At 36.2% G+C, this 12728-nt stretch overlaps 1 protein-coding gene across 1 annotated transcript in view; it reads right to left on the bottom strand.

Moving 5' to 3' along the window:
- WDPCP (WD repeat containing planar cell polarity effector) overlaps window positions 1-12728 on the bottom strand; it is a gene marked incomplete at both ends in the record, with an annotated part of 101616 nt that overhangs the window by 78230 nt on the left and 10658 nt on the right. Inside the window, 2 exon segments of the mRNA XM_082306190.1 lie at window positions 4196-4329; window positions 8044-8158. Coding sequence (XP_082162316.1) covers window positions 4196-4329; window positions 8044-8158 — 249 coding nt within the window.

Below are 12728 nucleotides of genomic sequence, written 5' to 3'. Positions count from 1 at the left end.
ATGGTTGCTTGACAGCATCGACCTACACATAGGATTTAAGCTTAGCCATATTAAATGACAAGTTCTGCAAAGCTGACCAGGGAGCTAAGGCTAGTGTTTAAGACATAATCAAATATTAAATGTATTCTACAGTGTTCGAGCAAACATCTATCTTTCTTTTTCCTCCCTAAATTAAGGAATCCAGATACAAACATCCACTTTGCAAGAGAATATATACTTTTCTGCATAATGTGGATGAGCTACAGCATCATGCGTAAAGTTTATGCAGCTCTTGAGAATTGTGCCTCTTTCTCAGGAAGGATTTGTGGAATTTATTATTCAAACTCTGTTATTTTGGAGCATGGTTATTTGAAAACATGAGCAGTGCACCATCTGGGTGACACATGCCAAGGAAATATAGATTGCACCGCATTTCTGCTTAAGGAATTAATGGAAGGTTGATAGCTAGGGGAAAAAAAAAACTATCTTGCCATTGCTGGTCAGCAATAATCGAACCACTTTCTGGGGATTAAGCGCATGGCTAAGCCTACTGGACCAGACACTAGCAAAGGGCAGGGGGTCTTCTTATCAGAGAAATGCTTCTGGAGCCAGTCTCACTACATGACAGATTGCTTTCATATTCCTGTCTGCAAGGCAACAAAGGATGGCAGTAATGCGATAATGCCAGAGTGCAGTGGGTGTTAAGAACCCGTTGCATTTATGTATTGTATTTAGTAAATAATCAGGCTCATCCAAACTGTGATCTCACCACTCAACCAAGGCCATTAAAATCAAGGTTAATGCTTTAATAATCCTTTGCTGTTTTTTATATGGTCAAAAAGAACCTTTTTCTATTTGCATGGTCATAATATTATTGACCTCTTCATCCCCTGAATACACATCAAAAGGAACTGAAATCAAAGTAATTACCAATGTTGTTCTCTCATGGTAAACATTTAACTCCTTGTACTGTCTCCTCCTTCAGTAAATTGAAATGGATTAAAAAAAACACAGATGGGAAAAACTTGCAAAATGTCAATATTTTCAGAATATCCTGTGTTTTACTTGTCAAAATACTCTTTAGAATTGTGAACATAAAACATACATAAGTTAACAGGTAGCTGATACTTGAATTAAAGCTCTATATAAATAGTTAATTTGGTGACAATACGTTTATTAGGATGGAAAAACACAAATACTTTCATAGGTATCAATTAGCGCTGTATTGCAGAGTTAACGGTTCATAACAATTTCACATGTAATAATAGTCACAAATCTTCTGTAAACCTTTATGTCTTGCATTAGACATGGCACTTTCAAACATGGACTAATGCTACTGAGAAAAGGCAAATGGTAATAGTTGTTTTTATATTTTGCTGGTCTTCAAGACTGTAGTGATTCATACAGTAAGTCTTCCTTTCTTTTTTCAAAGTGTAAATAAAATCCAAAGTGGTATCATTTAGAAAGGAAAAGGATAGAGAAAGTAATTCTTTCATTTAGGTAGGTATTGTGTAAAAACCCCAACTTTTGGATAAATATCAAACTGTGAGGAGGAAAGTACAGTTGACTTGTTCTTATTATTAATAGCACTCTGTCAGTCCAGTACCGCCTAGCATTCCCCGCTAATTTTGCCCACCATGAGGCTGGACAGTGAACAACGTGAAGTTGATTCTGTCCAGGTACCAAAGAAATTACAATGTAAATATGTCAGAAATTTAATTATATCATTACATACGATTGTAAGCAAGCATTTTCCTCATTTTAGAAATGGGAATTTAAACCCAAATACTACGTATATTTCTCAAGGCTACACCAAAAGTCAGAGGCAAAGATGAAGGCTACACTCAAATTTCCTGAATCTTAGCTCCATATTTTAATCCTGTGGTAGTTTTATACCAGTGCAAGCTACCTTTTAATTGAATTTCTCTTGGGGGGGGGGGGGGGGGGGGGGAATCAACACTAAGGAACTGTTTTTTTCTAAAGTGTGTATTGTTACAAGTTTGCACATTTGCAATTGAGGACCATCTTTTGTTTCTTTTGTTACTACTGATAGCGACACTACTGTTGAGTGTGTCTGTGATCTTGTAGCTTTTGTAAGTTTGACCAAAAGCAGCCATGAAGAACTCTAATTCAGTGCAGAGAGCTGACATAATATTGTTGCAGTAGTGAATAATACTTTCTGCTGGCTCACACTGGTGCAATTTTGAAGATAATAAAAATTATATTTAGCTGCCTAACTAGCAAGCCTCACACAAAAGAACATTAAATTAAAAAATGCAAATGCCTTTTTTTGGCTGGCAAAGAAATAATCCATAGTGATTCCCACTGATTTCAAGAGAAAGCAAAGTTAACATTGAACATGGAGGCGTTTCTAGAAGCTCAGCTGTGTCAGCAAAGAACTGAACATAACAACCTTACGAAGGAGTAGAGCAGATATTTCTGGTTTCCTAGGGCAGAGAGAGTTTTCTATGGATTAGGCTTTCCTTCTTTCCCAAGAAAAAAAACACCATAACCATTAGATCCAAATTATGCCCAGCAATACCCAGAATGAAAAGATATTTTCTAAACATAAATTAAGTAGGGAGCTATGGCCCTCACAATTAGATGATGAAGGCAGCCTTCAGCTCACCACAGCTTCTTCGTTAAAGTTTAGAGCTATTAAAAAAAAAGCCCCATACTACACACCATCCTTGCTTCTAAGGCACAACCTTAACAAACACCATAGGCCAGGCACAAGCACACAACATTTTAAAGTAAACTACGTATCAGCTCAGTTCCTGGTGAACAGTGAACTGTCTCAAATCCACGTTATAGAGGTCGGATCAATCTCGCAAACACAAGTCATTCCTGAAAAGAGGCCCTGAACTGAAACAGCCTGGAAAATGTATTAGATATTCATCCTAGCAGAAAGTACTTCTACCAAGCAAGTTAAAATGTAATATGGCAAAACTTAAATTAAACACATCCTTAAAAAGCTTGACTTGCAGATGCAAACTCCCTTATGTGAGGAAGCAAATTACTGAGGAGTTGTCAAGGGGAAAATATTTGCTAGTATAAGATTGTTTTTCTTAACATTTATCCAGTCTGAAATAAATACAAACTCTCTCTTTTGCTTACTACGTCTTTCTACCTTTCTTGGGCAAAGGCCTGTCTCTTCTTCATTCTTGCACTGAACTGGATGCAGCCCCTTTCCTACTCCGCCTGTTCAAAGTTAATTGCTTTTGGTTGGTTATTTTTCCATACTGTTGTAGCACCAAGCACTTCCACCTAAGGTCAGCCACTGCCCTGATGTCAAAGACCTTACGGTCGAAATAAGTTACGTCTACACAGCCCAACACATCCAAGACACAGTGTAATTCAGCTTGAGATGAGCTGGCTTCTACTGACATCCAAACTGGCTAGTTTAAAGCCAGCTCAGCTATCTCTAGACTACCTTTCAGCTACTGCTGTGACTGTGGTATAGACACACCCATACATAAAGGGCTGGAAAAACAGAGTATTTTAATCTTCATTGTGTAAGTAGTGAATTGAGATACAGAGGCACCAAGTCACTTGCCTAAGGTCATATACATAGTTTGTCAGTGGTGAGAAACTCAGCTTCTCTATCTTGAGTCCTACCTCAGCAGCTTAATTGTAAAACCAACTCTCCCAACAATATGATTACTGTAACTAGAGGGAAAATTAAGATTTCTTCAAAGAATTACAACAGTCTTGGAGCTCAGACAGATGACTGAATTATCATAACTTCATGAGTTCGTGTTTATCAGCTGAGCCATAGTAATTGACCATGCGTGCATTTTTAGCCCACAGCAAACAAGAGGTAAAACACATTAGCTTAAACCTTTTACACTGAGGTTTACCATTACAGGTTTTGCTTCATGCTTGTTAGATGCTGAGAATGTGCAAAGGGTCAGTTACTGCTGCTCAACTGACATAAGGTAATCTGTTAAGCAGGAGTAACTCAACTGTGTGTCTGAGCCCTTAGCCTAAATACAGTAGAAAATTGGATCCCTCTTGGCACAGTATTTTAACTCATTAACTCAGAATGCCATATAATTTTTTCTGATTTTTCAATAACTGTTGTTTTTAGAATTTGAGCTGTTCTGATCAGTTATAAAAAGGTTTCCAATTTATACTGCTATATGTTATCAGCAAGTACCAGTGATTCATAATGTAAAGTTACTGCAGTATTTACAGTCACCATTGACAGCTATACCTTAAAGTCCAAACAAGAGAGTTTTTCCAGTCTTTTGTTTACATCAGGAGAATCTGTCTTCTTTGTAAACTGAATAAAGCAGAGCTGGTTATGGTCCTCAAATGACAAGATGATGAAATTGTCTGTAAGAACAGCTGAAAAACAAATAAAAGTTGTCACCACTGTAATACCTGTTTCTAGTAACAAAAATTACTGAACCCTCCACTGAGACACTGCAAAAAGCAATTTTTTCAAGACAGTGTCTTAAACATTACACTGAAGCCTCTGTAATCTCTTAAAAGACATCAATGTGTCTTCCTGCCAGGACCTTCTTGGAAATGAGAAAAAAAGCCTAGGGAGTACTCCAATTAAATCTGAATAAATTATCTCATCTCAAGTTACCACTACATTCAAATATATGTTTTACATGAATGTTCCACATTCATTTTCATGTTGGTTCAGCCTTCAATTTTTTTTCTTACGGTAACATCCACCAGTATTTTGGAAATGCACCTAATACAGCATTGCTTGTGTTAAGGATGATAAATGTAAATTAGTACCTGAGGTGTATCCGGTATTTTGACATTGTAAGGTTCCAGGTGCTGCTGCAGACACCAAGGAGGCTGTTACATACAGGATTATGCTTTAGAGGGGTTATGAATTTGTTGAAAGCTTCATATGGGGGTACCCAAACAATACAGGTAACCAAGATGGAACAGACTCCCTTGGAGTCTGGAAAAGTGCAGTGGAAGCCCTGCTGTTATCATAAGGGGATGCTGGACCAAAATAGTTGAATATAAGTGTGAATAACTAATTTGACAATGAGAATTAATTGGACAATAGTATCTACGATTTTTCCCAAGTGTTACCCAGTTATTCAAGCAGTGCCCACATTTAAAGAGATGTTTGAGAAAGAAGTGAGTCATCAGGGTAACTAGTACCAGACCACTGAAGAACTGTTAATGAGAATCAGGTTTAAAGTAAAGCTAGCAAGCTGTTTTCAGAAAGTAAACCTCTGCTAAAAGGAAAATGTCAAGTGGAACCGAATTTAAAAACAAACAAACAAACAAACCCCTGCAGAACAACCCCTGGAAAACAAACAAAAAGGAGCATTTGTGACTAGTATCCTAGATTCCTAAATGTATTTTATATATCCTTAAGTAGATCGACAGTTTAGCCTTACATATAAGCAGTGAAAACTGGCTACTCAGCTTTGCTTTGATATAGTCTGATTTACAACCAGTTTCATTTTCCAATAGTCATGTACTGGCACAGTTCTGAAGTATCTGGTACGCAAATGCTGAAGGGTAAAGTTTAAAGCCAAATAATTGCTTCTGAAATGTAACATTAACACTAGCTTTTGAAAAAAAAAAAAAGAAATGGTGATAAAGTATCTGACACGATGAGTTAGAAGCTATAACCGAGATCCTAAACATACATGAAAATTTAAAGCCAGGGGGTATAATATCCTCAATATGTACACAGTTAAAATATTTTGATACCCAAACAGGCACAGTTAACATTAAAGATGACCTACAGCACACCTCAGATGCTTCTGAAATTCATTTTGGTTGAAGGAAGGAAAGCAGGATTCAAAGTTTTCACCTGTTCACCTGTGCAGGTGCGAACAGGACTAGCAATCCCTTGATTTTCAGTATCTGTGGTTGTCTGGGGCAGGAGTGGAGACCAGATTGACATGAATGCAACCATGGGCATAGTTAGACCATTATTCAGAGAGGACCCATATGCTGCAGAGTCAGATTACCCTAAAAAGGCAGGCACAGCGTAGTTTACAGCTACAACTACTATTCTATTTACTGGTACTGCAAGACCTCCGTGCCACAAAATAATTTAGAAAATGAGAAATACTATTTTCTTTTAGGAAAGCCATTTTTCTATAATTTCTAATTAAATTTATTTTTTAATTTGCCTATAAATAATAAAAATCAGGAGGATTTTATTAGAGGCAGGAGAATTATAAATGCAATGTTAATTCTGTATTTTGTGCACACAATCTGACCTTTATTCCAAATGTTAAGAGGGTATGCTACTGAGTTAGAATTACAACATTTCCTAAGTGATTTTTGCAGATTGTAATATTATCCATTTCTACATATACACAATTGTTAAAATAAGAACTATTATTTTTATACAGACATCTTGCATTAAATATCGAATTTCTTTTGGCCAACTTTATTATCACAACCCCAATTCCAACCTAGATTTGGAAAGAATTGCAGTTATGTTGGATTAAAGTTAAATTATTCTAGGACAACATTCTGTCATCTTTCTCACGTAAGGATAGTTCAGTATAAAAATTTGTGTTTTGAACACTATTTGTATGGGTAACAAAAGTATCTTCTTTTGGTTTTCCTGAAAAAACCGCCAAAATATTGCAATGACAGGTATTGCGGGTTTCGCTTTTACTGAATAGAAGCAGTCCTGTTTCACCTTCAGACATGAGTATTACCAAACATGGAGATTTAAGAAATTCTTGAATAAGTGAAAATAAGGACAAACCATTATATAACATTATTTATAGCAGTTTGAGTGGTATAACTGTAGGAAAACATATTTCATATTTGTTGCTTTATTATTGCTTTAGCTGTAAGCGTTTTTAGTTAGCAGTATTTTTTAAAAAAATATTTGTATTTATATGATATATTAAGCCAATGTAAGGCAAGATATGTATAATTTAATTATATATTCATTATTTATGATTTTTTTTTAAAAGACAGTATTCTAAATAAGTTCTACATAAAACTTCAGTTTGGGTATAACCTTAGCTTTCACACTTTCCTACTTTTTGTCACCTGAAAGTATGAAATCCTCCCTCTGGAAACAGAGGGCAGAAAAATCTGAGATAGAATTAGTAATCTAGTAACTTAAGTGAAGAGTGAAAAAAGAGAGTCAAGACATTAAATGTGTTTTACACTCTCTGTGTAATTAGTTGATTAAAAATGGTGTTAGGGTTAATTTTTTTGATACTAAAGATTCTACTAACATAGTTACATTAATGTTATTTTTCAAGACTAAACTACAAATACTGATAAGAAAAGATCAGAGGGACACAGTATTGCAGCTTTCTTAAATAACCAGGCCAATATTCAATAGACGCCTGGGTATGGAAGAAAATAAATCATTAAAGATCAAAGCTAATTCTAGGACATATTTTTATTAAAGGGATGTAATTTGGGTCTACTTTTTAAGAATTTGGAAGATAATGTACATGTAATTTGGCTCGCACCGAGATTCCATATGCTTGATCATGCAGATGCCAAGATACTGACACATGGTTGGGTTCTCAGTGGAGCTCTGTAGAGACACATTGAAAAAGCTGTAGTTGTACTATAAAGCTGTTGAAAACTAGTACGTTTTTGTACGTTTTCTTCTGCATTAAACTAAAATTTCATTTTTAGTAGTCAATAGTTAATAACAATACTGAGATTCTGGAAATCTAGAAATTAAATCTGAACACCTCCATGTAACTAATGTTATCCAGCCCTTTCTAATATGTAAATATTTCAATAATACCTATCCCATGTAATTAATCAGTTGGCTAATGTTTTGTTCTGTCCCATTTTCCCACTTATGAAATAAACACGACAAGTTCAAATGGCGTGTGCACAGTGATTAAAATGTGTTAGAAACTGAATTTTAGAAACCCATTCAGTATTTGACAAGCCTGAAAACTTTGATGTTAAATATTATTCTTAAGTCTTCTTAGTCCTGAGGGTTGTAACTATGGCTTTACATGCAATTACTTGTGTTTGAAGTCCCCAGTGGCAATAATTAGTCTACCTGTTGACATACTGTTTCTCTACTCTATTGTTAATGTAGGCAATTGATTTGCACGTGGGTGTAATTACCATCACTGATGGTGTCGGAGATGAGCTTCCCCACCAGGGTCCTGTCAATCACCACTTTCTCCAGCTGTGGCCCAGAAAGGCTCAGGGACACCAATATACCTGAGCGAAAGAGGAGCTAAATCCAAATAGTGAGAAAACAAGACATCAAGAATCATTAATAAAGTGAAACGTTCCAAGGTACATATTAGCAGCTGTCCATTACATAGTAATCTAATTTTCAAAATTACAAAAAAGACTTATTGTTGATGTGAAGATGTCTTATAATGACTTTGAAAGCTTTTTCAATGAAAGGGAGAGGCGTAATACGACACTGAATTATACAGGAGTACACTGAATTACAATTGCTGAACACTTGAAGAAGATGCACACTAAGTCCCCACATCTTGCAGAAAACGTACTGAATTAGTTTGTTAAAAACAGAGATAGAAATTCTGTCCTGAATAAGGGATGACGCTGATCACTCTATCATCCATGGATCTGGTTTTTTTTGTATAAAATAACTGCATAGCCTGCATGAAAAAACATGTAAAGTTGGGCTTCATGTAATTTTATATTATTATCACAGATTAAAATCAGCACCTTTTTGCTCTCCTTGTTATTTCTGATCATTCATATATTGTTTAATTTAAATAATGGTTCCCTACCACAGCAATAGCTGTGGGCTCCTAATAAATCCATATACTCATTGGCATAAAGCTATAGATATCTCTCTTAGAAAGAAGGAATTTAAACCATTGGACAGAATAGTCAGAGACTTATTTCAGAGTTAACTGAATCTTTCTGCCTAATTAATCTTAATTAAATGGTACATATAATCTGAAGAGTAAGTCACAGTACTCATCAGCTCCTTCTGATGCCATATCTTGTATGAGAGAGAGAATCCTCAGTGGGAGGAGTTATGAAAACCACTTCTTTTTGCATAATTAAACCATTACACTTGGATATTTTCTGAATGCAACTATTACAGCAAAGAAATTCAGAAAATAAACCCCATAAAATTCCCTCCTCCATTGTGAGTTGACCTCACTTTGCCAAGCTACTCCAGTAGCAGGAGTATATGAAAAGCTTTATTAGAGAGATATTGTTTTCTTAATAACTTGGTAAAAGATAAAGTCAGGGGTTTATAAAAAAAAATTTCTTACTGTATTAGTTGTTTAACTCATTGCCAAACTTGGGTTCTACAGAAACCTTGATGTAAAAACAGTGAAAAAAATCACTACTGTGACTTTGATCTTCACATGCAGTACTGAAAACACAAGTGTATTTTAATTCATCTTCCAGTCACCTCTGATCCTGCAAGCTGCTAGACTAGATGACCTCAGTGTGTAAGTTAAAGTTTCAGGCCAGCTCTCATTCCTGCTACATGGCAGCAGTTCTGAAGGACTCATATTGGTAGCTAGGTTCATCTCCCTCTAATCAGTTAAAAAAGGAAAAAAAAAAAAAAAAGGTCATAATTCGTTCAGCAGAGGCTGTACTAGCCCTAAACTTTCTTTTCTGCCAAAGGAATCCTCAGTGGAAAGACCGTTGCAGAAACATACAGAGGGCTCACCAAAGGCCAGAAATCTGGGATTCCAGCTCTTACTTCTACCTAACAGCAGATTTTTAAAGAAATCTCTGTGCTGTTATAAAACTTACTACTAGAGAAATACTTGCTCTTGTAGTAGGATTTGGCATAAAAATCCCTGTTTGTTCTATACTAGAGCTGTGAGACAAACATGGTTGCATACTTTTTAGTACAACACACTGGTACATAAACACCAGGCAAACTTCCGTGCAGTGAGACCTACTGGATTGTACAATAAATAAAAAGTACTGGGGACAGGAATGTAGTGATCTAATTGAGCTTGCCTCTTGCGCAATGCTCTGCTCCCAATAATTTAGTTATGAAAATTCTCAGTTATACATATTTTGCTATAGTACTATAGCTCTGTGCTCTCTGTAGCAAAGAACGGGACAAGCATATTTAAATAAATTACCTTCTTGCCCTGACTAATATCTTTAACCAATATTTTTCCAATCTATCTTCCTGTCAGTTCACAGTAGCTTGACAAGAAATTCTAGTGATGTCTGAAATAGAAACAAAAAATACCTGTGATGTGAAATGAATTTGTTAAGAACAAATGATCATTTCCCATCCTGTCAAAGTCTAATCATGCATTCGTCTGATAAATATACATAGCCAATATTTCAATATTCCCTGTCCTGACAGATGTCCTTTAGGGTTTTGTCCTAGTAAAAATGTTAGACACAGTTACACTCATGCAGCTTTTACTACAATCTTTCAAAACTTCAATTTATCCTTACGTTGAAGTTAGATTAGATAAAATCACAATTTATTTCCAACTTGATAATGTTAAGTCCAGCAAGGTTTGACTATGGTTAGCTATAATTGTCCAAAGAACCTAGTTGAAAAAGTGAGGGTTGAAACGCAGAAGTTGACAAACTACGATGTAAGCAATGATCAAGGAAAATTACATAAATACTCCAGAAAGACCAGGTCTAAATTACTGAATGAGTATCAGCCTGCCAGAGAAAACACCCCAAATCCTTCAGTGTTATGTGCCAACAAGAGAGCTGGTGCAGTCATATAAACAAACTCTCCAACTTGTGTCTTCCACAACGCCTTTGGCTTGGGAGCTATGTTCTTCCCTCAGAAAATGTTACTGTAATGGTAGGTTGCTCCCATGCTTCTGTTCCTTGCCGGGAGCGAGAAGAGCATCCTGGAGTTAACCTGGGAGAATAAGCTAAGTGAATCAGAAGTCTGTTTGTAGCCTCTAGGTTTCCCTGAAGAGTAGGGATATATACCACCCATCCAGGTGAAGAGGAGAGGCAAAACACAGGAGAAAATGTGTTTTGATCTGTAGACGGTCAGTGACCTTGAATGACTGCATTATTGAATGAGGCCACGTGCTTGTCATTCTGCTGACACCTAATATGTCCATTCAATACACTGTACAGAGACATGCTTGCAAACTCTTGGTTTGAGAGCAACAAGGTTAGGATTCTTTCTCTCTTAAATGTTTCGGGGTGTACATTCACTTTATGCCTCTATGTTTGTTTCCTGGTAATGATATAAATCACACCTGTTACAAAGCTAGAATAGAAATCTATGAAAACTGCTCCAGTGTATGATGCCAAGACATTTATATAAATGCAAAATATTGTGTTAATGGGTGTGCTTTGCTTTACATCTATGAAACTAGTCATTAAACCAATGATGTGTATTTTCAATATTGCAGGGATCTCTCTATGCTATCAGTATGGCATAATAGAATGACAGAAAGTAGGTAAAAATAGCATCATTTCCACAGCTTTTATTGTTTCTCCCATTGTGCTCCCTCCTCCTTTATTTTTACAGTAAAACATTCTTTCCCATTATTCTCCACAGAATTTTGAGATATTTGGGCAAAACTTAAATCTTAATTTAACAAATTTTTGCTATAGTAACTTACCATGGTTGGTAATATGCCTGTGCTCCACAGGTTTAAGTCCTTCCCTCTAGGAACTTTACAGTCTAAATTTAAGAAGTAAATAAGAGACCTTACACACTATAAGGCCATGTAAGGTCAGTCTTTCTTCCACCTCCCTTTAAAAATCCTTTGGATTAGAATGGGGGCTTTTTTAAAAATAGTTCTTAAACTTTACCATGAACTACAAGCAGGTGTTTAAATAAAGTGGGGAAGTCTTGAGTCACTAGCCCCGGAGGTATTTAAAAGACATGTAGATCTGGCGCTTAGGTACATGGTTTAGCGGTGGACTTGGCAGTGTTAGGTTAACCGTTGGACTTGATGATCTTAAGGGTCTTTTCCAACCTAAATGATTCTACGATTCTATATTATCTTTCATCAAAAATATTCTGCAAAAGATAAAATATTTGTGTCCTGGAATTGAAACTTCACTATTTCAATTCCTTACTCACTGTGTAGTCTATGCAAAGACTGTTACATGATAATAAGATTTAGGTGCTGTTATACATAAGCTTGCATAGTTAAGCTCGTATTTTGGTGGATGGGAGCAGTCCAGTCATAAGCACGAATGAATATAAAGCAAATGGGGAAGACTGCAAACTTGACTTGAACACAGATACAGTGATCCAACTCCAAAAAGCACTGCTCAAAGGAATTGCCCATCATTGCTAAAGAATAAAAGCGAACATAACAGGCATTATTTACACAAGGCACGAAGTCATTCCATCTAACAGATATCAGATTAGGGAAAGAAGCTCACAATAATGAAATACATCACAAATTTTTCAGACTGAAGTACTGCAATGTGAAAAATAGAAATCAGAAGAGACACCTCTACAGGTTTAACAGTCTCAAGGTGTTCCTAAACAAAATATGAAAGCATGACTTCATACCTATTGGAAAAACAGGCATAGGCTTTGTACTTGAATGTAGCCTGAGTAAAATGTTTGGGCATTTGGTCATTCTGCCTGCTGGGAAGGAAGGGCGACTTAACTTCTGTGTTAGTGAGGATTTGAATGTGGAGACTTTGATAGAAGGAATTAGGCACTTTGTGTGACAAAAATGGTTCTCCAACGAGCAAGAAAGACATAAGAAGGAGCAGAGGATACCCAGGGGAAGACTTAGCCCTTCCCTTCCCCAATAGCAAAGTGCTCCAATATGTATTTGAGTTACTTTTTATTAAGCAAAGGACTTAAGTACAGGCTCACGACTCAGGGA

This window comes from Platalea leucorodia (assembly GCF_965183815.1).
Source record: "Platalea leucorodia genome assembly, chromosome: 3".
In the NCBI taxonomy this organism is placed as follows: domain Eukaryota; kingdom Metazoa; phylum Chordata; class Aves; order Pelecaniformes; family Threskiornithidae; genus Platalea; species Platalea leucorodia.
This window is presented reverse-complemented; position numbering and strand designations above follow the sequence as displayed.